Genomic DNA, 27,551 nt, shown 5'->3' on the forward strand with positions numbered 1-27,551 from the left:
GAACAGAGCCTCGGCTAATTACTCTCAGATCAAATAATACTGGTTATTGTAATTGGTCATTGTCCGAAAACAGAGTTCTTCTTAGCTCTGAGGTTGCCTGGCACGGCTTAGTTAGCTAACTATTCCGGGAATGTCTCTATTATCTGTTTTACTTTGCAAAAGAAACCGGGGACTTGTTGAAAGCTGGTAATAAAAGTCTGCCCTGGTCCGAGCGGAGGCTGCGTAGAGAGGGCCTGGGAAAGCGTGGCCTCCATGAATCACGTTGCCCCCCAACAGCTGCTCAGTGACGTCACTTGGTTTCTGTGTCGGAGAATAATAAACCCACTAGGTCTTCTTACAGGCCAACGCTCCCTCGTTCTCAGGGCCTCGGGCAGGGTTGAGGGGCGCAAAACAATTTTAATGACCAAACTCACGGGAAGTAAAATGGTTCACAGAGAAAAACTAACAGACTCACAGGTGGCTGCCTGTCCAAGAGGCGTCTTCCTGGGGCTGAGGGCCCCCAGATCAAGGTGCTCAGGGGCTGGGTGTTCATCAGGATGAGGCCCAGGGAAATGTCCCTTCAACCCTGCTGAAAGATAAGCTTTCCAAGGCGGTACTCACCGGTTGCAGACATTCTGAAGGCTCTGAGGCTTAGGCAGTGGGAACCATTCTGGAAAGCACACATAGACACGTTAAAAGACAAAAACAACCCTAAAATCCTGTTGCCAAAAATATTATTAAAATTCTAAATGCTCTTCTTGGCTTGGGGTAACAGGGAATTCAGTTATCAGGTAGGCAAACTAAATGAGTTTAAGTTTAAATGGAAGGTCACCATTCTGGGTTGAGTTGTGTCCTTCTCCCGAATTCATAGGTCAAAGTCCTAGGCCCAAGTACCTCAGAATTTGACCTTATTTGGACACAGGGTCGTTGCAGATATAATTAGTAAAGATGAGGTCATTAGGGTGGACCTTAATTTAATATGACCAGGGTCCGAATAAAAAAGGAAATTTTGGACATAGAGACGGACATGTATAGGGGAAGACAAAGAAGAGACAGAAGGAGAAGACAGCATGTACAAGCCAAGGAGAGAGGCCTGAACAAATCCTTCCCTCAGAGCCCTCAGAAAGAACCAATCCTGCCAACACCTCAAGTTCAGATCTAGCCTCCAGAAGCAAGAGACGATAAATTTCCGTGGCTTAAGCCACCCAGTTTGTAGTACTTTGTTACAGCATCCCTAGCAAACTAAAATAATACAGTCACAATATTTAATGTCTGCTGTGTGCAGAACATGTGCCCAGTGCTGGGAGAATACAAAAGTAATCACAAGAAGCTTCCCCACTCCTACAGAGCTTACAATTCATTTGAGAGAACAAAACGTGCTTGCCCCACCCCCCTCCAAGAAAACTCATGTGACAAATGAGGGGGCAAAGTCTTAAAAACTCAGAAGTGGTTAAAAAGTTAACGGGACTAATTTTATATGTCACTTACAGTAAAGGTGGAAGTGAATCCTGGCTTGAATAATCCAAAATGGATGATAATAAGATTTGTAATTTCCTTTGGAGCACTCTTTACAACATTACATGTGGATACATGTGTTTCTATTTTTTTTTTGATACTGACACTATTTAACCCAAAATAAAACCACTATAAAAGGAGACAATTTCTTATTCATTCAAGAAATACTAATTAATTGCTTACTCTATGTAAGGGTGCTAAAAGGGGCTACAAGGATGTAAGCTTATGCTGCTTATCAAATCCTTCTATTTCCGACTCCAAATTGAGAAAAGAGTATTTCAACTCTCATGTAAAAGGATGTTTTTGCTTTATATTTTCCTTGGGCCTGAAATGTAATTCTCTTGGTTTTAAAAGCTCTCTTCTTCCAGCTCCTATAGGAATGGAATACAGCAAGACTGTTTATCCAACAAAGAATTTAATCATAGTTGGGCAAAAGATGGTTTTGACAATACTGGCCTTTTCATGTCTGTATGTATATAGAAAAAGCCCTGGAAGACCACTCACCTGATGGTGATGATGGTCACTAGGGCTTACCCTTCTCACTTCTATGCTAATTTTCTTAAATTTATTTATTTTTAAATAAAAAGCACATATTACTTGTCTAACTTCAAAAATATGTTCAATTAAAGATGGACATTATGGTGTTAAGAGTTGTAGAATGAAAGCTGTGATCAAAGAACATGATTTAAGCTGAGTTCTCAAGGTCAGATGCAATCAAATGTGAACTACTCTGCTGGCAGTATTTTTTTTTAAATAAATTTATTTATTTATTTATTTTTGGCTGTGTTGGGTCTTCGTTGCTGCGCGCAGGCTTTCTCTAGTTGCGGCGAGCGGGGGCTACTATTCGTTGCTGAGCCAGGGCTTCTCATTGTGGTGACTTCTCTTGTTGGGGAGCACGGGCTCTAGGCGCGGGCTTCAGTAGTTGTGGCTCGTGGGCTTTAGAGCGCAGGTTCAGTAGTTGTGGCTCAGGGGCTTAGTTGCTCCGCAGCATGTGGGATCTTCCCGGACTCGGGCTTGAACCCATGTCCCCTGCATTGGCAGGCGGATTCTTAACCACTGCGCCACCAGGAAAGCCCTCTGCTGGTGTTTTATAGTCCCAGGTGGGCACTAAGGGAAACACTTGCCTATACTGGTTATTTACTCTCTCTTCAGGTGATTGTGCCTAAATTCAAATAACCAGTAAAGATAAGAATACCTGGCATTTGTTCAGAATGTTTATTTCCAGACCACTTTCTGCTGCCTACTGACAGTTTTCCCTGGCTAAACAAAATTAAAATATTTCCTCATTCAGTCATATCCCAATTTCCAATTGATATAGTGAGATCCATTTCAATACTCTCCCATGTTTTGTTTTTATGTGCTGGGGGTTTTGGCCTTTAGTATTTTAATACAATTGCTGGCTTTAGTGTTGTTCTTGTGGAACATGGGTTTGGAATTAGCTGAATTAGGGTTTGAACACTGAACCTAGGGTTTGAAACTACTGCTTCAAGTTCACTGTGACCTTAAGCAAGATACTTTCGCCATGGCCAGCCTGTTTCCATAACTCAAGTTGGAGGTCATAGTCGCCTCACAAGGACTAAGTGATTTGTTGAATTTATGGATGCAGTGAGATAACGAATGTAACGTGCTGGCCTCAGAGCATTAAATAAATCCTATTTCCTTCCCCTTCTTTCTCTTCCTTTGAAAAGTGATGGGCAATGCAAACTATGTGTAGTTGGGACCTGGACTTGGTTTTTTTTTTTTTTTTTTTTTGCGGTACGCAGGCCTCTCACCGTTGTGGCCTCTCCCGTTGCAGAGCACAGGCTCCGGACGCGCAGGCTCAGCGGCCATGGCTCGTGGGCCCAGCCGCTCCGCAGTATGTGGGATCTTCCCGGACCGGGGCATGAACCCATGTCCCCTTCATCGGCAGGCGGACTCTCAACCACAGCGCCACCAGGGAAGCCCGGAGCGAGATAATTATAGCTCCTAGTGCACAGTGAGTGAAGTATAAGTATTTCCTCATCCTTTGCCGTTTTTCCTTCTGCCTCTTTCTCTTGTTTTATGTACCATGTATTTCTCCTCTCAGGTTTCAATAAGGTTTCTGCTTATTGTTCTCCTTGGAAACCCATAATTTGCTGTTTCATTCTACTGAAATTCTAACGTGTTCCAAGCTTGAGTTCTTACAAGCCTAGCTTAATTTCTTTTGAGTTTTCAGTGTGGGCCAGAGGTGTATGCCTTAGCTCTGTGGTGTAGTAACATGAACACAAGCCCAGGCTTAAATCTCCTTTCTGCCACTTATGAGCTCTGGGCTTTGGGGGAAATTACTTCACCTCTCTGGTTAAGTAACTCAGAAGTTTCTCAATCTGTAAAGTGGGAACACTTTTCCAGTTGCCTGGGAGAATTAGATAAGATTAAGCACTTGGCCTGTAGTAGGGGCTCAATCAATGTTAGTCTTATTCCTTTTTCTTTTTCTTCTTCTTGTTTCTACCTCTCATTTTGGAGAAGCAACCTGGTCTCACACAAGTGGTCCTCAAGCCAAGCAGCACACTAGCATCACCTGGGAGAGTTTTGAACCAAAAGGAGGCGCTGGCTTCACCCCACAGAGTCTGATTCAACGAGCCTGGGGAGGGCCCAGCATTGGTCGGTTGTTGTGTTGTTGTTACGTTTAATGGTCTCCAGATGTTTCTAGAGTGGCACTAAATGAGGCAGAGGACACTGGTCTCTCAAGGAGGGCAGGGTCGACCAGCACCTCCCAGCAACTCCCACACACTTCTCTGGGGCTCATTTCCTCCAGTAGGCTTGTGAAAATTCAGTTAATCAATGTACATAAAAATCGCAGAACACCGTGTCTGATGCATACTTCACATGTTTTTCAAGGATGTGAGAGAGGAAGCATGATGAAGGAAAGAAACCATTCCTCGTAAATTCTACCAGTAGAGGTTGACTTGTAAGAGTTGGCCCCAGGGCTTCCCTGGTGGTGCAGTGGTTGAGAGTCCGCCTGCCGATGCAGGGGACACAGGTTCATGCCCCCGTCCGGGAAGATCTCACATGCCGCGGAGCGGCTGGGCCCGTGAGCCATGGCCGCTGAGCCTGCGCGTCCGTGTCCGGAGCCTGTGCTCCACAACGGGAGAGGCCACAACAGTGAGAGGCCGGCGTACCGCATTAAAAAAAAAAAAAAAAAAGAGTTGGTCCGAGGAGGCAATGTGACAACATTGAACTTGAGGTTCCGTGTCTTGCATAGACTGTGCCTGACTCTCTTCCCACATCTATTTTGTAGCTATGTTAGCCCAGATAGAGGATTGAGGTGTCCAGCGTCAGCCAGGTTGCTGGTTATGAAGCAGAGCCAACGCCCAGCACCCGTTTGTGGCCAGCCTTCTGCTCTTATGCGGATAACCTGACGCTGGGTGACCTTGCCTCCTTCCCATTGATTTTTCCCGGTAGTTAAACCGCAAGCGATCAATGAGAGAATGATCCACAAACAGGCATTTTTACCCAGCGCCATTTCAAGAGAAGTCTGTTTCTCTGGCTTCAGTAGCCTCTCAAATCGTAGGTCTGTAGGTAGCTTATTTCCCTTCTCCTTCCAAAGATGATAGTTAATCATTAGACCAGATTCCTCTCCATCTCCTCCTTCTGCAGTTCTCTTTAAAGGAGTTCTCGTTTGAGTTCAGATGGAATTTGAGGCAGGAAGAGCAAAGTAAACTTTGCTTTTGTAAAAGCCAAGTTTAAAAGCTGAACGTTTTAATTTCCCAACTGAACAGAGTAAAAGTAAAATGAGGGCCAAACTGTTGCTACCATAGTAAGATAATGCATTTTTCCATAAACCTTGAAGAAAGCTCATTTCACAACTGATTCAAGTCAATAGAGATTTGTTGGTTGGTTGATAAAATATCACCAGGACCATTTTGAGCCTTAGCTCAAAGTGAAACATTTTCCAGTTACTATAGGCTTTACCACAATCCCCCTAAGGTTATCTTATAGTGCAGTCTACTGAACTACACCTCTGGAATTTCCCCGCACACAATGCATTCTTGAGATACCATATATTTGGATAGCTGATAATGCTGTTAGCCTTACTGCGCTATCTCAAGCAGGAACTTTAAAGCGGCTTGCAAAAATCTGTAGCTCTTCTACCTCACCCTCAGCCTCACCCCAGTTATACACACTCAAGCCCTCGCAGCTGCTCGCCTCCCTCTTCCTCAGGCAGCTGGCTTAGTCTTTTGCTCAAGGAGTCTGAACGTGGCATTCCTGTTTGAGTGTCATGGGGACACCGAAAGCCAGTGCTCTCACGGGGGCGCTCCTTGGCATCTGAGCCCGGCGCTTCAACCCTCACTGGGGGCTTATCACTCTTCTAACCCTGCATCAAAACTTTTTGTGGATTCTAAGAAAATATCTATCCTCGGAAGCCTGTTCCTAAGGCAGTGGTCTCTGGAGAGGAAGGGGAAGCCGGGCCTGGCTCCTGGTGTGTGGATGGAGAAGGTGGAGGTGATGGGCTCAGTCAGGAGTCTCCCCTCTCCCGGGGGCAGTGTTTAATGTCTGTCCACGCCCACAGACGATGTTTGAGCTATAGCTTGATCATGCCATTCGGTGTCCATGGTATTTAATGACGCATCATTTGACAACATTTATCACTCCCCTGTAGCCTCTACAAATGTTTGAGGGCCACGTGTGCAGGTGTTGTGCTCAGCACTGGAAATGCACAGACATGGTACTTGGTGCTCCCCCCAAGTTTACAGCCGTATGATTTCCACGGGATGATGATGCCAACAATGATGGTAATTATCATCATCTTTTGGTCTTTTCCAGCCTCTCTGACTCTTCCTTCTCAGCTTCCAAAAAACCCTTTCCCTCTACTGGATCCTTCAGCACTGGTCCCCCTGGTGCCGTCATAGTCTCCTTTCTCCACACGGTCTCCCTCGCGCGATTGAACTCACCCCTGGAGCTTTAAATATCACTTTAGGCAGATGACTTCCAATTTTGTATTTCTAGATTAGACCCCTATAATCACAGGCTTGTATTTCTTTTCTTTTTTTTGCCGCACTGCATAGCTTGTGGGATCTTAGTTCCCTGACCAGGGATTGAACCCGGGCCCTCGGCACTGAGCGAGCAGAGTCCTAACCATTGGACTGCCGGGCAATTCCCCACAGGCTTGTATTTCTAATTGCTTTTCAGATATCTCCATTTGGTGGTCTCACAGATATCTTCATCTTGAAATGTTCAAACCTTATACTCATTACACTCCCCACAAATCTGTTCCTTCCCCCTTTTATTTCCTGTGCCAGTAAATGGTATTATCATTCTCTCACCCACTGGATTTAGATTTCTCCTTCACAAGTCAAATCCCATCAGTTACAACCTCCCCTTGACTCTACCTCCTTCATGCTTTTTAGATTTGCCCCAACATTCTTCATCCATTGCTACTGCTCTAGTTGACACTTCCTATTTATCTTCTAGAATCCAGAGCATTGCCACACTGACTACCACCAATTTAATTCTACATATAGTCTTCCAAGCAATTTTTTCTAAAATTGAAATCCTGCCGTATCACTTCCCTGCTAACAATCATCCGATGCCTTCTCTTTGCTTCTTAGTCGAGTCCAAATCCTTAGCATGATTACAAATCACTTTCCAGTCAGTTCCCCATCTGTCCTTCCAGGTTAATCTCCGACAATGGTCGGCCACAAAGCCGACATTCTAGCTTCCCTGAGCAATTCACCGGCGTGTATATTACCAGGTACACCCACTTTCCTACTCCTCTGTGTCAAGTTCCTGTGTCTGGAATGTCCTTCCCCCTCTTGGTCACCTGGAGAAAGCCCACTTCACCATGCCTGAAACCCAGCTCATGTCTCTTTCTCCCAAACAGTCCCTAAATTCCCCAGACAAGCCTAGGCCTTTTTCCAAGTGTTCCTAGAGGTCCCTAGGGGATCCTGCTATAATAATACTTTCCATATTGTAGTATTTATTTGTTTCTCCCTCTAGACTGTATGCCTTGAAGGCAGGTATCAATGTATTATTGATTTTTGCATCTTAGTCTTAGCACCTAGCATCCAATAAATATTTGTTGAATGAATGAAAAATTGATGCTTAGGTGAAAAATAAAAAATGAAATTTACTAAACCTTATTCTTAAGAGGTAAAAGTGACTCAAGAGAGCCCACTTGTGATTCCCACTCTGTATCTTACAGAGATCGATGATGCCAGGCACAGGCCACGAAGGTGTGGAAGAAGTCTCTGATCTGACCCAGATCCATGATGTTTGCGACCTTAAGGCCTTTTTCCTGAACTGGGAAGAAACGTAGCAGGGTTTACTTGAAAAAAATTTCTTTTAACCTGCTTTCCTTCATTTGTAACTTTTCCTAATCTTAACTACTTTAAGATTATCCAGTCCCCCTCAATAAAAACTAATAATTGTCACCAAATAAAGATGAGAAAACTAAAAATAAATGTAGAAACTATTAATGAAGATCAAAGTGGGCCATGTATCTAAATGAATTTCACTGCTTGACTGGGGGGATGGGTTAATAAAGATGTTAATAGTAACTCCCACGAGCTTTTGCCGTGCTCCAGAAGTGGGACAGCAATGCGCCTGATGGTGGTTCATAGATTCGGTGAACATCGTGGCTTCATTACCTGAAGCAGGCGGGGTTGCCTGCTGGAGTCCCAGGGCGGGAGCTCCACTCACATTACATTTCAGAAACATGTCACCAAGCTCACAGATTCTAAAAGCAAGTCTGGGTTAAAGGACATAATCATTTGGGAATGAACTTGGAAAAGTGTTATTGGCTGATGCCAGCCTAAGGCATTGTTTTATTACCAAATTATATTTGCCCTTGGAAGGTACTGTGGAATTACCTATGAGCACCAACTTGGAGTTCAACAGGCTGGATATTCTGGGTCACCCCCTTCCTGGCCAGGTGACCCTGGGCAAGACACATACCTCCCCAAGCCTTAGCTCTCTCGTCTATAAAGTAGGAATGGTAACGTTGCCCCTGTTGGATAGAGCTGTTGTGAATCCAAGTAGTATGATGTATGAAAAGTGCCTAATTCATAGTTAGTGCTCAATAAACGACCGTTATTTTACCCAGCAACAAGGCGAATAATAACTTACATGTACTTTCTTGGCAAAGCAGGCAGAACAAGGATTATTAGTCCAGAAGGTGCTAGAACCTGGAACTAGAACCCAGGTGGCCATTGATTTCATCTAACAAAGATCTATTTACTATTACGTGCCAGTTATGGGGGCAGGTGTAAAATACTAGAAACACTGGAAGTGGTCAGGTTTGCTTCGTAGAAAACCTCAGCACTCTTTCCACTGTACCATGCTTTGGGTGAAACCAACAATGACAACATGAATACCAACTGTGATTTAGTGGCCCTTACTGGACACCATTATGTAGATAATAACGGTTCTCCCGGGGAAGAGCCCTGTGGCCACAGCGTGGGCAGGCATCTCACAGCAGTTTAGGATGGGCAGCAGAAAGGAGCCTTCACCAGAAGGGACAGCTTTAACAGGCGCTCAGACTGACTCAGGTAGGTGTTTGAAAACTGCAGGTCAGCTCTTAGGGTATGTGAATTCAGGCAGTGTTTAGGCCCAAGCAAGGAAAAACCAAAGTCAGTTCTGGCCTAGGAGGTGTGCCTGACATCTATAAGGAAGCCAAGAACTCTAAGGGACCTAAACAGAAAGAAACAGACATTGCATCAGCTCTCACACAACCACCATTGAGTCTGAACCCTGGTGAGTCACTGAGCAGCTGAATGAACTTCCACCCTGTGTAAAAAAAAAAAAAGGATGGGAACTAACTTTTATTGGGCATTGCCTAAAAGTTAGGCACTGTGGATGTTAATTATTGCTTTATAATATATACATATATCAAATCATTATGTTGTCTGCAAAATGAGACAGAGGGACATAACATGGTTAACAGAAGGAGAACAGGTTTCTTGTAAACTGACCCATCTCCAACCTAGGAAATGCCTCTGTGTGGAAACGGGAGAAAGCCTCTGTTTCCTCAGGTGTAAAACTGTGCTACTCTAACCAGCAGGGACCCTAGCAGACAGTATAAGGATTAGCTATTATGTATGTCCTGTGCCTGGCACACAGGGGACACTTTTTAAATGATAGGATTGCTCCCATTTTGCAGATTAGGGAACTGGGAAAGAAATAACTTCCTCAAGTACCCCCAGAGAGTACGAGGTGGAGTGTGGATCTGCCGCTCCATGAATTGATGCCAATAATTAAAACCTCTCTTATCAGTATCCTTTCCCTTAGTTCAGCCCACTGAGTAACTCACTTGGCTAATAGCTCATTCTATTGAGTGGATGCACAGCTTAGATTGTGTTCACAGCAGGCACACAAAGACACACTCAGAACTCTTTGAGCCCAAAGCGTGGTAGCTCTATGTAATCCCGACATGAACAAGGATCATTTTAGATTTTTAATTATCATCTGTCCTATAATGATGTCAGATGAAGTGAAGCTCTCACACTGGATTTCAGGTCAAAATAAAACGTTCCCAGGGTAAGGCTAGATTGCTGTGTTGTGAGCCTGTCTGATGCCAGTATTCCGCCCCCATTATTTCTTGCTTCCACCTGGTGGTCAAAAGTTGAAAAAGCAGGCATCCTGAAAATAACTAGGTGTCAGCAGGATCCATTTGCCTATCGTTTATAGGACATCTGAATCTGGGTCGCTGCAGGGCTTTTAGTACTGCTTTCCTGCCTTTTGATTTCTACCAAGTTCCTCCAGTGGAAAATCTTTCCATGTGCAGTGTTCTTTCCTGGGGCTGAAAGGACCAAGATAATCCCGGATGCTTCCCTGCAGCTGAGCTCATGTCACAAATCAGGCATGATTTTCAGCAGATATTTCTTTAAAAGTTTGAAGGCCTCTGTGGACTCTATTCCCTTCTCAACGGGAACAGGCATCAAAGAGACGGGAATAAAATGCTTTGCGCTCACATCAGGAACTAATTGGCAATTTGGCAAATGCATTGACTAATGTCATGCACTGTTATTTCTAAATCCTCTCCTGTCCTTGACCCCCAGTATCTAGATGTAAACTTGGGACCATTAGTGGAGAAGGATAAAGTCTTCCGGTGCCTCAAATGGAATTGAGAGGGATTTAAACTAGGCGCTTTTGAGTGTGGTGAAATGAACCCAGCAGTACATTAATGCTAGGATTTGAGCTCACACAGCATGAGTGCTTTCAAAAACCGTGTTTAAGGAAGCAAACAGAGCCACGACAGACCCTTTCAGTGGAGCAAAAGCAGTTGGATGAAACAATCAATGACACATTAAAAAACCACAACTGGGCTGCAATCATGTGGGCAGAAAAAAAAGTTTTTCTTTATCACAGGATCTTTGCATCTAATGAGATGGTGCCTGGACAACCTCCAGAGGGGTAAGGCCTCTGTTTACTTTAGCTGAGAAATGTCTAAATATTTAGTTGGTTCCCTTAAAAGCCTTACACCAGTCTGTAGCAAACTGGTCTTTAAGGTATGATCTTATTGGGTCTATATTGCCATTGGGAGAGCTATTTAAAGGGAATTTGGAAAAGTCAGAAGATATTACCACTGAAGGTGCAAATGTTAACTTTTTTTTTCCCCCTCTCAAAATTAACTCTTTTTAATGTCCTCCAAATATTTAATTTAGGACCAATACCTTGCCAGTCAATACTTTCTCTTAATTCATCCTAAATGGTTCTCTACTTCTTACATACACTTTATTCTTATTGGTTCCAGTCGGGCCGAAGTGCTTGAGGCTGAAAAGGGGAGGGACTCCTGAGCGCATTTTCTTGGGAGCGGGAGGGGAAGCTAAGAGGGCTGAGAGACTTTGTAAAAATGTCTATAGGGGTCCACCCTTTAAATTCACACTACGGTCATGTATCAGCAGATTTCAGTCAAGACCAATATCCAGTTTGCTCTAAGCTTCTGGGATCCTCTGTGTCACAAACACAGCGCATCCCAGATATGGCATCAGTTGGGGCTTTAACCTTTTTAGACTTTCGGATAGTGGAATCCCCTCCAGCATGCCTTCTTTATTATTGCTTCCTGTGCACTCTCACCAAAGATCACCGAACTGCTCCCCTCCCCCGCTGCAGGAGGCCAGCACAGACCCTGTTCCGCCAGTTTGATGAATGTGTCTTGGCTAATTGTGTGCAAGATGGCAGGCCTTTAGCAAGTGTGACCAGTTTATTGTTCAGCCAATCACAGGCGCCTCAGTTAGCATGTGAAAAGGGGGTGTGTTGCCGGGGAGGGTGAGTGTTCTGGCGGCTGAGTCAAAGGAGGAGCGTTTTGGGGGGTCACAGAGCAACACCCACTTCTTTGAGGGGATGTTACTATGCTCTACTAAACCTGTAAACCTCTTACTCAAAGCACTTTTTTTCTCTTCCCTCATTTTCAAGGAGATCTTTTTTTCCCATGGTTCAAGCAAGGCAAGACACTGGCTGCTCTACAGATGGAGCTCACGTTCCAGGGTTTTTAATATTTCACTTTTATATTTCTGTTAGAGAATGATCCTGCTGAGAGTCTGGGAGTCCGTGCTCGTCAGAACCCCTCACTGACACTTGGATATATTGCTCTGAAAGCTATCCCAGGAGAAAAGATTAAATAAAAAAAAGCCTACTTTTCAAAGCCTACTTCTCAATCTGCCCACATCAAAATAAGACAACTGGCCCTTTGAAGTGGAAGACACAAGAGTTCTCAGCCAGCTTGCTTAAAGCAGGGGGTGGGGCTGGGGGAGATAAGGAAAGAAGAAAGGAAGGAAGGAAGGAAGGAAGGAAGGAAGGAAGGAAGGAAGGAAGGAAGGAAGGAAGGAAAGAAAGAAAGAAAGAAAGAAAGAAAGACCAGACCAGTGTCTAAAATTATATACGTTTCTTCCCTCACCCAGATTTAATCAGGCACAGGAGTCTGAATTTCTGGTGAGAAAACTTACAGCCCTGCTCATCAGCGCCCCAAGAAAACAGGTAACTGGTCAGAGAAACCTGTCCAGCGGGGTCAGCACCAGGTGTTTTTTTAAAACCTGTACAAACAGAAACTGTGTTGTTCATGCATAGTCGAGACAAGACCTGGTAAGGGCAGCGTGGGCACAGATGGCCACTGGATGGTTCTCTAAGTTCTGAGCTCTCCAGCTCCCTCAAAGTTGTTGTGCAGCTGAATTCAAAGTTTGGGGGCTCTTAGAGTGAAAAGGAGAGGAATGAAAATCTCATCAAGAATGGCGTTAACAGTTCTCCTCTGTGACATTTTACTGGCTCCCATCCCCTCTTCTGGTCCCTTAATCACTGGAGCTCAAGTCCCTGGAAGCAGCAGCAACAGCTCAGGGATAGGGGTGGGTGGGAGGTGGCCTGAAGGGACTTCTTAATTTATATAAGGGGATGTTCCTGGAACACGGATGTGGGTGGCTGTTTTAAAACATAGTCCTTGCGATTGAGTTATCAATAGTACTGACCCCATGCCCAAGATATGCTGGACTTTTAAGATTTACAAGTAAAAGTTGAGACATCTTGGCTGTGACTAAGGTTACAACGCCCTTCCCTTCGTAAGCCTAGCCTGGCCCACAGCTATACACTGCCCAAGCCCGTGGAAGTGGGGCTCACAAATGAGCACACCCCTCCCCCCATAAGGAGAGCTGGTGAAAGAGTGTGGATGAATGAATACAAACACAACCTCTTAGAGGTCCATGAATGTGCGGAATTCATCTATGCAGACCCAGCACATTACACAGTGCCTGGCAGATAGTAGGTGCTCAGAAATTTTTGACTTATTTGAATTAAATTGAATCCTTACTAGAAAAACAATGCAAAGTATGAAACCTATTGATGTTGGGCCTGGAGAATTCTCTTCATAAATAAAAAATTGCATATTACTTTGAAATGACAGCAAAATAAAAAATGCAACATATTTCTCAATGTTTTATTGGAACCCAGTTATCTTATTTAGTACAGAATCTGGCAGGGAAGCATTCTGGACAAGTTTCTATCATTATTGTTCTCATCAAGGATCACTGTTTATTGCCTGAATCAACCTGAAACCCAAACATTTCAAGTTTGGGGGAACAGCATATGCTCACCATGGCAGCTTTGTATTGAGATCATTCAAATTGTTTTCTACAACCCATCTGTGACCCTAAACTTCTGCTTGCATCCATGTTAGGAAGCTGAGGGGTCCCATTTCACTCAGAGAGTGAAAGGGAAAAGGCGTTATTCCAAGCCCTGCAGCGAGAGGGTGGCATTTTTCTCAAGTAGTAAACTCAAGCAAAATCATTAGAAATGATAAACTATTTGGAAATGATCCGAACAGCATTTAGCAATGCATACAGGTCATTCACAAAGCAGCTGAAATGACTTTACAGTTGGTCTTTACCTGGTGTAGGTTTTCCACAATCCTGGTCAGTTCAAGATGCCTGAACCCTATGTATAGCTGTTTGAGCAAAACTATTAGATGTTGGAGAAAAAAGTAAAAAATTCCCATCCTCCTATGTCTTTTGTTTTCCTTTTTTTTTTTTTTTTTTGCGGTACGCGGGCCTCTCACTGCTGTGGCCTCTCCTGTTGCGGAGCACAGGCTCTGGACGCGCAGGCTCAGCGGCCATGGCTCACGGGCTCAGCCACTCTGCGGCATGTGGGATCTTCCCAGACCAGGGCTCGAGCCCGTGTCCCCTGCATCGGCAGGCGGACCCTCAACCACTGTGCCACCAGGGAAGCCCATGTTTTCCATTTTAATTGTCTTTGAAATCTCCTTACAATTTCTTGCTCTCATAAAATCCTTCCAGGATAACCTCATACCAAAGTTAGTAATGACAACAATATGGGGAAATTCATCTTTAGTTATGGGACAATGGAATAATATAGAGACTGGAAAATCAGACTTGGGCCACATTCTCCCTAATTTGTACATATTTACCTCCCCTTTAATCCTTCCTGCAAGAGTCCAGCTCTGGTATGGCCATTACTTGCTTCTCAACCTCTGATATGGTCCTTCATCCTATAGCTCATTGCTTGCCTCCTCTCTTCTGTCTCAACGTCCTTAAAGTGACAACTGGGTAATCTGACCTCTCTGGCATGCTCTTGGGACCATTTCTCAAAGACATCCCCCATGGCAACACTTCCACCCCCAGGAGCCAGTATTGGAGGACAAAATGTGTGACAGAAAATGACCAAGTGTTAGGTTTGGAGACAATGGATGAACTCTGATACAATCTAGAGACATGTTACCTGGCCTGTCCTAGGCCCAGTGAGCCTTTACTTCCCCACTATTGTATTAGCTTTCTTTTTATACTTTATGAGATACAATAACCTAGCAAATAAACTCAATGATAGTCACTGGGTTCAAAAATGAGACCATCTTTTGAGTTGTCCTTTTAAGCCATTGGGTATTTGGAAATGGTTGTGGAATCCACAGTAACCGTCATTCCAGATTGTTATTCAGCTTGTTACTTGTGTTTTACAGAGCTGGAGAACTGATCTAACCTCAACTGCTATTTCAATGACGTCCTCCTCGTAAAAAGATTAGTCAGGGAATATGAGTCTAAAAATCTGTCTAGAGCTATCTACACTGTTAACAATTAAAGAGGGACACCCCGTTTGTGGGGCCAGTGCTCTCACACTGCTAATCTCAGAGCTTTCGGAGGCTCAAGTCAATATTACCTGGATTGTAGTTAGGTAGCTTGGAAACTCCAGGCCAGTTATCCTCTGTAGGGACTCCCAGCACCTATATAAAGCCAAAGAAAGACAAAGAAAATGAGGGGGAGATGAGGTGGATGGAGCAGGTATGGAGACATGAAGGACACATCAGGGAGGAAGAGGGAAGAAACGAATGTATGTCACATTATGCCAGCTGATGTGTTAAAGAAAGAAACTTCAGTGTTTCCAACATTTGCAGTTTCATGGACAAAACTGCAGTTTATTTCTACGGTCCTATTTGTCAACATGACTGGGCTAAAGGATGCCCAAGATAGCCGGTAAAACATTATGTCTGGGGTGTCTGTGAGGGTGTTTCTGGAAGAGATTAGTAATTGAATCAGTAGACTGAATAAAGAGATTGGCCCTCACCAATGAGGGTGGCATCATCCAATTGGTAGAGGACCTGAATAGAACAAAAAGGTGGAGGAAGGGCAAATTTTCTCTCTTTCTTCTTGAGCTGGGACATCGTCTTCTCTTGCCTTTGGACATTGGAGCTCCTAGTTCTCTGGCCTTCAGATTCTGGGACTTAAACCAGTGGTCCCCTTAGACTGAATTATACCACCAGCTTTCCTGGTTCTCCAGCTTGCAGAGGACATATCTCAGCCTCCATGAAATCACATGAGCCAATTCCCATAATGAATCACAAGAGATACACACACATACGTACACACACACACATACACATACACACAAATACATACATATCTCCTATTGGTTTTGTTTCTCTGGAGATCTCTGACTAATACAGATCATATAACCTTGCTTAAAGTCATATTCTCATCCCAAAATATCTACAGACCTACATTGGGATATTATGGGTTTGGTACTACAAATAAAGTTAATATTGTAGTAAAGTGAGTCACACAATTTTTTGGTTTCCTGATGCATATAAAAGTTATGTTTACGCTACACTATGGTCTATTAAGTGCATAACAGAGCAATGCACATACCTTAATTTAAAAAACCAATGTACATATCTTAATTTAAAAATGTTTCCTCACTAAAAATTGCTAACCATCATCTGACAGCGCAGGGTTGCCACAAACCTTCAGTTTGTTTAAAAAAAAAAAAAAAAAGCAATGTCTGCAAAGTGCTATAAAGTGAAGCACGATAAAACGAGCTATGTCTGCTGTACTGCATGATCACCATACATTAGGATGCTGCATTGGGAGTTAGGAATAGAAAAAGACAGGAGTGATAAAGTGTCCCTTTGCCTTACATCAGATGACTGTATTTATATATATATGTCTCAACAGGAGACACTTGACAGTTTAAATTATGCCTCAGCATGGGCATTCAGCTGTTCCCCGATGTGCTCAAATTAAAAAGGATTCAGATTACTGACCTTTAAGCAGTGGAATGTTGGCTAAAAATGATCCCAAACCTAACTCTAGTCTTTTCTACCAAATTCATCTCATCTGCTTGTTTTCTCTGTGGCCCAGCAGCTTGGAATATGGTATTTGGTTTTTAACTGGTGGATAGTAATATTAACAACATCACTTGAAAAAGAGCTCACGGGTGCTTTGGATTACCAAATTGAAGCTTTAGTTTTTAATTACTATGAAAAGTCTTTTGGAGTATAAAGACAAACACTTCAGATTTTAGATGGTGCTGTTACTGCGAGTTCCGTTATAGGCAAAATCTTACCATTCTTTTAAGATAATCATAAAAGCCCAATGTCAGTTATATCTAGGAGCCAGAATAATATTGTTTTTGTGAAATATTAATAAAACACTAGTAGTTTTCGTACAGAGCTACAATATAACTCTTTTTAGAAGCATATCTCAGTACAAGTCTTTATAGAAGCACCTCTCATAGAAAAAGCCTAGCGAATCCATTTGTAAAATGCTGGACACAGATGCTGGCCCAATTATTATGGCAGGAAGTCAACTGCCCAACAATGACTGATAATAATCAATGAGGAATCCAGAAGCCTCTTAATATTTACCAGCTTGCTGACCAGGACTCTAGCCGAGAAGTACACTCTTTGGTGTCTGTTAAGCTTGTCCTCAAACAAAAGACACTGAAGCGCCATTTTCCCTCCCATAATAAAAAAATTAAGCCACCCGGTAGAAGCTTCTTTCTTTGATCCATTCCCTAAACAAACTGAAAAGCTACTGAGAGGATTACAGGCTTTTCCTAGCAGCCACCCTGAGCCGGAGGGAACACTAAGAATCCTGGAATCCATTTTGAAAAACCAACTGGACTAATTCTTCTTTTGTGGGAGAGGGCCAGAGGATGGGAAGCTAATTCTTCTTTGTTAACCTACCGTCTTATGTATTTGCACAGATGTGCATGTAAACAAGTGGGTGGGATGATTCACATGTACCCCTACGTCTTCTGTTGCCTGGCAAAGCACAATGAAAGAAAGTAAAGATAATGAAGAGAAAGCGATAAAGGAAATAAATAACGACCATATCCATATTTTCACTAAGGTGAAAGTTACCAGAATTGTTGGTTACTTTGTATTATTGTGTAATTAAAGCCAACAAAATGGGTACCAACAATTTTGGAATATTGTGCTAAAAGCTTTAAGCCTGAGATTTTAAAAGTTTAAACAAAAATTCAATATCCTTTATTTGGAAATTTGATGCTCAGTTTTTATTTGAAAGTTATTGAATTCATTTTCACTTGAGAAAATTACTCAATCTCCGCTTCACTGACCGGGAAACTGAAAACCAAAAACTGTTGATTTACTCCCTCCCTGAAAGCTCTTAAAAGGCAGCTAGTGAGTGCTGTGTTTGAAACCACGGTGGGCTGCAAGGGCTGTTTTCTGCCTTTGTTGGAATGGAAACTGAAGGCATTTTGATTAATGGCTTTAAAGTCTGCATCGTTTATTTTATTCTGATTTTAGAACCACATCTGGTATTATTTGCTAAAAATACTTATTGAAAGAATTAGATTTCTAAAAAATTGATTAAAAATCGATGACAGCCATTCAGATGTAAACACACACACACACACACACACACACACACACACGGAGGCATTTCAGAAAGATGGTAAAATAAAAATTCGGGACTTATTATTATGTCTTTATTCCTAAGTGTGAGATCTCAGAATAAATGTAAAGAAAAGTTGTGATTAGAGGTTGTAAGATGTAGACTAGACCATTGCTTTCAAAGAAGCAATTCTTACATCAAGTATCATAGAACCCGAAATAGACCACCTTTAGTAAAGCACAACTCAGGAGCCATTTGTAATGTTTGAATTTCCAAGTTGCTTGGGATGTAGTAGTGTAAGAGATAACACACTGCTGAATGTGGTTCTCTCTTTGTCCTCAGAGCACGGAACTACAGATGTGTGGTAACAAAACTGTGGCCTTGGGCTTCCCTGGTGGCGCAGTGGTTGAGAGTCTGCCTGCCGATGCAGGGGACACGGGTTTGTGCCCCGGTCCGGGAAGATCCCACATGCCGCGGAGTGGCTGGGCCTGTGAGCCATGGCCGCTGAGCCTGCGCGTCCGGAGCCTGTGCTCCGCAACGGGAGAGGCCACAGCAGTGAGAGGCCCGCGTACCACAAAAAAAAAAAAAAAAAGATAGCAGCTACACTATTCTCTTAACACTTTGTTCAAAGAGGTCACAAGTTCATGGAGTCAGAAAATCAAATATACTTTAAGATGCTAGAGACCTAGGGAGATAAATTATGAGACTTGCGTTACCACCTAACCTGAAGTTAGGGCTGGGTTCAGAACTCATGTCTACTAACACCAAGCCAGTGTTATTTCTAATGTGTTTACTTGTTTTATATTTGTAATGAGTTGTCATAAATGTCAAAATAAAGTCCTTCTGATTTATTGCAGTGTGATAAGAATAATGGTAGACGTGAACATGGCTTCCTGGGCAGGACCTGTTGGACCCATTTGTTAAGACACATTTGTTTTGGCTGCATCACTCATGTTTTGGTCCTTTATGTCCAGATACAAGTCCAAAATTTTCACTTACTGAATTACCTAAAACATCTTCAGATGGCCAGCGTCAGCCACCAAGACCAGTCCCGGAAACTTGAACCAATAACTAGAGAGCCATCAGGTCCTGGGAAACGTCTAACTCATTCTTTCTGTCCCATGATTTCTAAGTGCTATGCTAAATGCAAAGAACTGTAAAATGATTGCTTTTAAGAAAACTATCATTTAAAAATAGGAAGTAATGTAAAAAAATTAGTTTGTATATAACTCTTCAAATATCCTAATAGCATACCTTAGCTATTATTATAATTTATATTTATAGATTTATGTTATATATTATTATAATTTAGCTAGTATTATAATTTTTATTAACTATCTATATATACATACATCTTTTTGCATCTATACATGATTTATGTTTGTTTTACATATATTTACTTATATTCCACCCATCACCCCACCTAGACTGAACAACCGGTGAAAGCATAGATCATGCATTTTTCCTATTCTTCCCATTTTTCCAGGCCTTGTAACATCTTATAAGACAATGAGTGTCCAATAAATATTGTTTCCTCATTTAATGGCTAGGAAAAACTTTTCAAATGTGTAAAAGATCACTGCAGGGTCTGGTCTAGGCAGTGCTAGCTGAGCTTCCTCTAATGTGGACAAGAAGTAATATTAAGCGGGAGAACAGAACAATTAGGTGAAGTATTAGGAAATGCCTGTTAACGGTTTGGTCATTGAAACATCGCTATGAAAATAATTTCTATGAGAGAGAAAGCAAACATTTATCGATCACTTATGGCACATGGGGCTTGTTATGCATTTGATCTTATGAAATTCTCACAGAAAGGTTAGAAAGTCATTACCGCTAGCCCCATTTAACAAGTGAGGAAACTGGAGTTCAGAGGGACTACATAATTTGTACACGTTCGTCTCGCTAAAAAGTGGCTAGAATTCAAATGCTGGTCTTCGACTCTAAAGCCATTAATTACATTAGGCTGCCTCCAGTTTAGACAATGATATCATCCAATGATAGTTTTTGAAGGTAGCAGTTCTTGGTCTTGCAGGGTAGTTTTGAGAAAAAAAAACTTTTGGCTTGAAAAGTGTTTTTTTTTAGTTTGTGAATGCATCCCAATTTTTCCTATGTTCCTCCATAATATCCCCAATGTTTCCAAAAGAAAGCTTAATGGCAGTGATTAATCTCTATAAAATGTCTTAATTTCACAAAGGACATTTTACTTTATTTTGACATTCACAAAGCACAATGTTTTCTGGGTCATGAACCTGTAGCACTAGACTGGTTTGCACAGAACATCTTCATAACGGTGAGCCATTGACCCTCCAGACACTAGCAACTAGCTCTTCCCTTTTCCTAAATGTTCCCTGAGGATTTTCCTCACCTGCATGTGTGTATTAAAGATAAACTCAGCTTTTTTTTTTAAAGAAGTTTGAGAAAAGACAAATTTCCTCACCTGCACACAAAAATCCTACTCTGCAATATTTCCCAAGATACCTGATTGGGAAGCTGTTAGCAAGTATGCTCTAGATGCTTGCTTGAAGCAAGCAAACTTGAAAGGGAGCAGAATCCAGGATACAAGCGATACCCTCCCCCCACCCCAGTTTAAAGCACTTGACACATGCTACAATATGGATGGATCTTGAAAACATTACACTAAGTGAAATAAGCCAAGCACAAAGGACAAATCCTGTTAAGATTATACTTATATGAAAACCTAGAATGGGCAAATTCATGGAGACAGAAGGTTGATGAGAGGTTACCAGGGGCTGGGGGCAGGGAAAATGGGGAGCTGGCTGAGTGGATACAGAGCTTCTGTTTGGCATGATGAAAAAGTTTGGGAAATGGACGGTGGTGATGGTTCCATGGCAATGTGAATGCATTTAATGCTATGAATTGTATCCTTAAAAATGGTTAGAATGGTAAATTTTATGCTATATATATTTAACCACAATTTAAAAATCATCAAAAAAAAGACAGCAATATATAAATGACTGTAGTACATGGCATATAAGCTACCAGGGACATAAAAATGAAGTACATAATGGTGCAAATGAGGGAGGGATAAATAATGAATAAAGAAATGGAACCACACACACAAAAGCACCCTGTTACCTTAGGAATCTGGCTTTGGAGGAGCATGATACACAGCATACTTCTCTCACACTAACACAGGAAGCCTTTGTTTTATCAGGGTTCTATGAAAATTCAGTGCCTTGTCTTCAGTTGACAAAGATCCAGGGCCAAATATATTGTAGACTTAGAGCTGGGGGTGGCAGGGCAGGGATGTGTTTAATTAGTAATGGCAGAAATTGCCCTGGGAGGTTGAGACAATAATCACCGGAAGCAAGTGGATTCATGGGCTGCCACGGGACAACGGGGGGGGGGGGGGGGCGGGGGGGGTCCTGACCACTCATTCCCAAGGTGCTTATGCCCCTGGCAAATACCACAGTTTCCACAACCCTTAAAATATGGCTTACTCTCTCAAAGCAGATGGACTGCTTCGTTTGTCTCTAAGGAAAATTTGGTTCAAAGTTTGTAATGCATATATTTTTTCTTTCTAAGAGGAATTCTTCTCTTACCTCCCAGATCTTCTCCAGCTGTTCAAGGATGTTGGAAACCCCAGGAAACAAGGGTTGACCCTGGAACATTTCAATAAAGATGCAGCCTGCACCCCTAACAAAGAAATAAGAGTCAACCCAATGCTTTCAAGGAACCTATACATGCAAAACCGAACTACTAGCATTTCACCTCCCAAGAAATACTCTGAGGACAATTAGATAGGGACCACATAGTATGAAAAGTCTTGGCAGAAAAAGTCTCTATGTTAAACAAAAATAAAAACAGCCTGCAGCTTTTTGTTAAAATGGAACGCAACGGGCATTTAGGAACACAGTATAGAAAGCAAGCATTTGAGTTCATTCAAGCTCATTAACAATCTATTTTCTGAGAGGAGGGGAAAGTACTGAATCTCCAAACTGAATACCCTCTTTCACTGAAACTAAGATGCTATCATTGTAAGAAGCATCATTATTGTACGTACTTTTAAGAAACCAAAAGAAAAACAAACAAAAAACCTCACAAGTTAAACTGTGATGATCAGAATGTTTCCTACATATTCATTGAAAGGGCTGTTACAAATTTAATTAGACAGATTATCTCACCATATATCATACTTGTACATGCAAAAAAAATGGAATATTAAGTGGAAGAAATTGGTTTAGATACTCATCAAACTTTTTGACATTCAGCATTTGACTCAGACTCTTTGATGTCTGTGTTTATCCATGGTTTTGTCCTTTGACGGTATCGTCAGGAGTTTGATGATACAGCATTTCTTAGACTAAGCCATAAAACAACCAAGAGTCATTGGTGCTGGGGCTCCTAAGCTGACCTTGCAGTTACATGTTAGCCCACTTTTGACTCCAGCTTAAAGAATGTTGCTAAACATGTCTGATTCACGCCTTCTCCACAACCATTGTTCCTAGGGGTTAACAAGAAAAAAAAAAAGAGGTCTCCTGTCTTCCAAGTTACTGACACCCATTCTGCAAGTTTTGATGCTGCCATGTTTGATGTCCACACATGTACAATGGTAACTACAGTCATAACTGAAGCATGGCTGACGGCTACTGTAAGATGCTACTGATTTTAAGATGCATCCTGATTTAACAGAGAATGTGCAACTTAAAATAGATTAAATAGGGAGAAATATAAATTTTCTTTCCTACTTAGTCAAACTGGAGGATAATTCCTCAGGAAGAGTAAGAAGTAAGATTTATTTTGCTAATAATGCACATTTTTACTCTCACAAACCTTTATTTATTTATTTATTTTTGGCTGCGTTTGGTCTTTGTTGCTGCACGTTGGCTTTATCTAGTTGCAGCGAGCGGGGGCTACTCTTCGTTGTGGTGCACATGCTTCTCATTGAGGTGGCTTCTTTTGTTTCAGAGCACGGGCTCTAGGCATGGGGGCTTCAGTAGTTGTGGCACGTGGACTCAGTAGTTGTGGCTCGTGGGCTCTACAGCGCTGGCTCAGTAGTTGTGACGCACGAGCTTATCTGCTCCGCGGCATGTGGGATCTTCCCGGACCAGGTCTTGAACCCCTGTCCCCTGCATTGGCAGGCAGATTCTTAACCACTGTGCCACCAGGGAAGTCTCAACTCTTACAAATCTTTTGAGAATGGTTCAGGTGACTGATTACAGAGATTATCCCCATGGTCTAATACTTCCCGAGTTTTGATGCCAAATCCCTTTCACCATAACACATAATCTCGCAAACTCCCTTAATCGTCTAGACGTTTTGCTGTGGCATGATAAAGAAGAAAATTTCAGTAAAACATTTTTTTTGTTTTTTTTGGCTGTGTTGGGTCTTCATTGCTGCGTGGGCTTTCTCTAATTGCGGTGAGCAGGGGCTACTCTTCGTTGCGGTGCGCGGGCTTCTCATTGCGGTGGCTTCTCTTATTGCAGAGCACGGGCTCTAGGCGCGTGGGCTTCAGTAGTTGTGGCACATGGGCTCAGTAGTTGCGGTTCGCGGGCTCTAGAGCGCAGGCTCAGTGGTTGTGGCGCACGGGCTTAGTTGCTCCGCGGCATGTGGGATCTTCCCAGACCAGGGCTCAAACCTGTGTGCCCTGCATTGGGAGGCGGATTCTTAACCACTGAGCCACCAGGGAAGCCCTCAGTAAAATATTTTATTATAGATCATGATATTATTAAAGATTTATTATGAAGGTCATTTTAAAATGGTCTTTAATATTATTCATATGTATTTATTACATATGACAAATTTTTACTTTTTCCATCTGACAGTAGACACATGCTATTTAACTTACTTTGTGTAGGAGAAAGAAGATTTCTTGATAAACAAGTTTAAGAATAATTTTTATCTTGTGTCTGGTTTGGGGAGAGAATATATATTAAAAGAAAGACTGACATTTAACTGTATCTTATCACCTCAAAAGACACAAAAACTATTTTCATGACCTAATATTTGGTTTGCATGTAAAATAATCAATTAGCTAATTCTTAGAATTTTGTATACATATAAATAAGAGGTATCAGACTAAGTTTTGCAGGTAGTTTTTTGTTTTTTTCCCTCAAACAACAGGTTGTCTTTATCCCTAGTTGTTAAAAAACTAATTTAGATTAAATGGCCACGATATTTTCTTTTTACTGATCTTTCATGTACAAGAGACATCTTGATATGTGACATAAGAATTTTGGGAATTCCCTGGAGGTCCAGTGGTTAGGACTCAGCGCTTCCACTGCTGGGGCCCGGCTTCAATCCCTGGTGGGGGAACTAAGATCCCATAAGCCAGCACGGCCAAAAAAAGAAAAAAGAAAAGAATTTTGATCAGGCAAATATAGCTTAAGAATCTGGTGCACAGTATCTTGAGGTGAATTTTTAGAATTATTATCATTTTAAGACTGCTTACTAGCTTGTTTTTAAATATCCATGGTCTTTTTGCTTCTTGCCTTTAAAGCAACAGATATAAAAGGTAAAAATTAAACAATACATGGAGAATAATAAAAGTAATAGGAAACTGTCAAATGGTTAAAAAACATCCTGGTTGCTAGCAATGGTCAACAGTGAGATAAGCCAGCTGAAAAACTGAGGTGGTGAATACCGTCAAACGGTCTCCATCCACCTCCCCTCATGCCTTGTCTATGCATACTGGAAAGGTCTCAAATCATTTCATTTTGAAGCAAAACACACACACACACACACACACACACACACACATATTTATGTATCTGTGTGTATGAAACACATGTAATTGTTTATTAACTGACACAAAATAGAAATGGAAATGTAACAGCTTTTGAAGACTTAAACCAACCCTCCATCCAGTACCCTAACACCTTCCAGAAACCCAGGGGCTCACAAATCACCAGAAGGCCTGCGGGCATTTTAAACAAGGTTCAAATCATAGTCATTGCTAGGTTTAAACCTGTAGTCCACTTTTTTCTCTCCCCTCAAAAGGCTTTCATGGCTTAGAAAAAGCTTGTTGCCTTTTTAATGTCCTTTCATACTGGTGGCTGTGGGGAGCCGAGAAGGAAGCCCCTTTTGTTACACAGTTTCTTAGTGCCCTTTACCTTCTGTACCACTAGGACAGTGTACACAACGGTGTAAACATATTGGATAAAGCTGGACTTTAAGGCCCTTGTTCAAGTACTGCAGTCTAACACAAGATATTTGCACTAAGAAATAAAATGCTAATATGTGGTTGAAATTCCCATTTGTATTTGCATTTGTATGTTTGGTGCCATATAGGCATTCTCTTGAGTCTTTCTTTTTAAGCTTCACTTAGGGGCAGGTTAAAACCTTTCTCACCTAACAATCTGGAGTCTAAGGTTTTATATATATATATATATATATATATATATATATATATATATATATAGTGTGTGTGTGTGTGTGTGTGTGTGTGCACATGTGCAATGCACTTAGAACACTTACAAGACAAACAAAATTCCTAAATCAATTGTATTTCAGGACCTAGAATATCCGTACCATAAATATCAGTGCACTGGTAAGAAACCAAGGCTGTACACCTTAAGTCTGAGAAGGAAAGGTATTTTTCAGGTAAGCACTGTTCTTCAAAAACTATATGATTCATCTTCCTATTTTTTTCATTTATTCTTCAAAACTGTTTTTTTTTATCTGCTTTGTAAACAAGTAGTGTGGCTTTCATATTTTTTATTTGCTTCTTAAACAAGTTGTGTGGCTATCATCTATTTTGCCCACCCCAGACTAGCCTTAAAGCAAACATTTTAAATAATCTGAACATTCAGGTCTAGATAGGGAACCAGTTCCTATTTCCTTTTATTCCTCTGTTTTGTTCTTAAATCTTCATTCCTGTGGCTCTTCTTACCCTACATATCTTTAGGCTTCTCAGAGGATTTCTGCTCTGTGGAGATACCCTTGGGGCAGCTCATGTAGATGAAGCGGAACTTCACATGCAGGAGAAAAAAAGACCTGGTGATATCAAAGAGTGAACCCTTCCAGAAGGGAGAGATGCAATGGGTCATTTTATTGCTCCAACTGTGGTTCTCCAGTCAAGTTAGACGAGACAGCTTACATATTTTCTGCTTTTTCTGGCTCTCTTCCTAGTCTTTTCTCTATTCTGAGCATGAACAAATTCTTCCATAAGAAAGAAAAAGATTCCTCAAATTCCTTAGGCAATCTCTGGAGAAATAAACCATCTCAGGAGTTTTAGGTTTGGGGAGGTGCAAGGAGTACATAAGAACATTGTTGGGAGAAGTGAATCAGTATTTCATTTTTCACTATTGACATTAATTCAGAACAGCATGATATATGGCAGTGACACGATATTTCCATTTGCTTTCCCTGGGCCACTCTTTATATTTGGAAGTTTGCAGCAAGAAATCTGACCATAAAGAATCTCTCAGGCAGTGACAACTTTCCATAGTCCTAAATCCAGCAGCTGCCTGCAGTTAGTTTTGAATAGAGGACTTGTCTACCAAAATAAACCCTTCTTTAAAACCCAGTTTACATGGTTCTGAAGAACCTAGGGTCAGGACAGGAATAAAGACACAGATGTAGAGAATGGACTTGAGGACACGGGGAGGGGGAAGGGTAAACTGGGATGAAGTGAGAGAGTGGCATGGACATATATACTACCAAATGTAAAATAGATAGCTAGTGGGAAGCAGCCGCATAGCACAGGGAGATCAGCTCAGTGCTTTGTGACCACCTAGAGGGGTGGCATAGGGAGGGTGGGAGGGATGGAGACGCAAGAGGGAAGAGATATGTATATGTATGACTGATTCACTTTGTTATAAAGCAGAAACTAACACACCATTGTAAAGCAATTATACTCCAATAAAGATGTTAAAAAAAACCAAAACCCAGTTTACTACAACATGGATGAACCTAGAAAACATTATACTAAGTGAAATAAGCCAGACATGGAAGGATAAATATTGTATGATTCCACTTATGTGAGGTTCCAGCATGGTCAAATTCATAGAGACAGGAAGTAGAATAGTGGTTGCTAGGGACTGAGAGGAGGGAGTAACAGGGAGTGATTGTTTAATGGGTACAGGGATTCATTCTGGGATGATGAAAAGTTCTGGAGATGGATAGTGGTGATGGCTGTACTTGATGCCACTGAAATGTACATTTGAAAATAGTTGAAATGGTAATTTTTATGTTATATATATTTTAACACAATACAAAAAAGTAAAAACAAAACCAAAAACAGTGTAATCATCCTAAAACACTGAGTTTTTCTCTTCACCGAAGTTGCTAATGGAATCTTTTAAGGTCTGAAAAAGTAGCAGAAAGAGAAGAAAAGATGTTGGGAGATTAGAGGATGCTGGTTGTAAGTGTTGGGAATAGCCAATATGTCTTACTTGTATATTTTCCATAATCTAACTGTTTGCTCTGGGCTTCCCACGGACTCTCCTGTTCCCCAGGGTTTACTGTGAATGAGAGGCTCTTGCACTACGTGTTATAATTAGTTTCATT

At 41.8% G+C, this 27,551-nt stretch overlaps 1 protein-coding gene across 1 annotated transcript in view; it reads right to left on the reverse strand.

Moving 5' to 3' along the window:
• The window catches only part of CDK15 (cyclin dependent kinase 15), a 112,229-nt gene that overhangs the window by 20,520 nt on the left and 64,158 nt on the right, over nt 1–27,551 (reverse strand). The window contains exons 13-15 of the mRNA XM_060015594.1: nt 21,644–21,737; nt 15,103–15,166; nt 601–649 (exon numbers count right to left, since the gene is read on the reverse strand). Coding sequence (XP_059871577.1) covers nt 601–649; nt 15,103–15,166; nt 21,644–21,737 — 207 coding nt within the window. The remainder of the gene's footprint in view (nt 1–600; nt 650–15,102; nt 15,167–21,643; nt 21,738–27,551) is intronic.

This window comes from Delphinus delphis, chromosome 7 (genome assembly GCF_949987515.2).
Source record: "Delphinus delphis chromosome 7, mDelDel1.2, whole genome shotgun sequence".
Taxonomy (NCBI): Eukaryota; Metazoa; Chordata; class Mammalia; order Artiodactyla; family Delphinidae; genus Delphinus; species Delphinus delphis.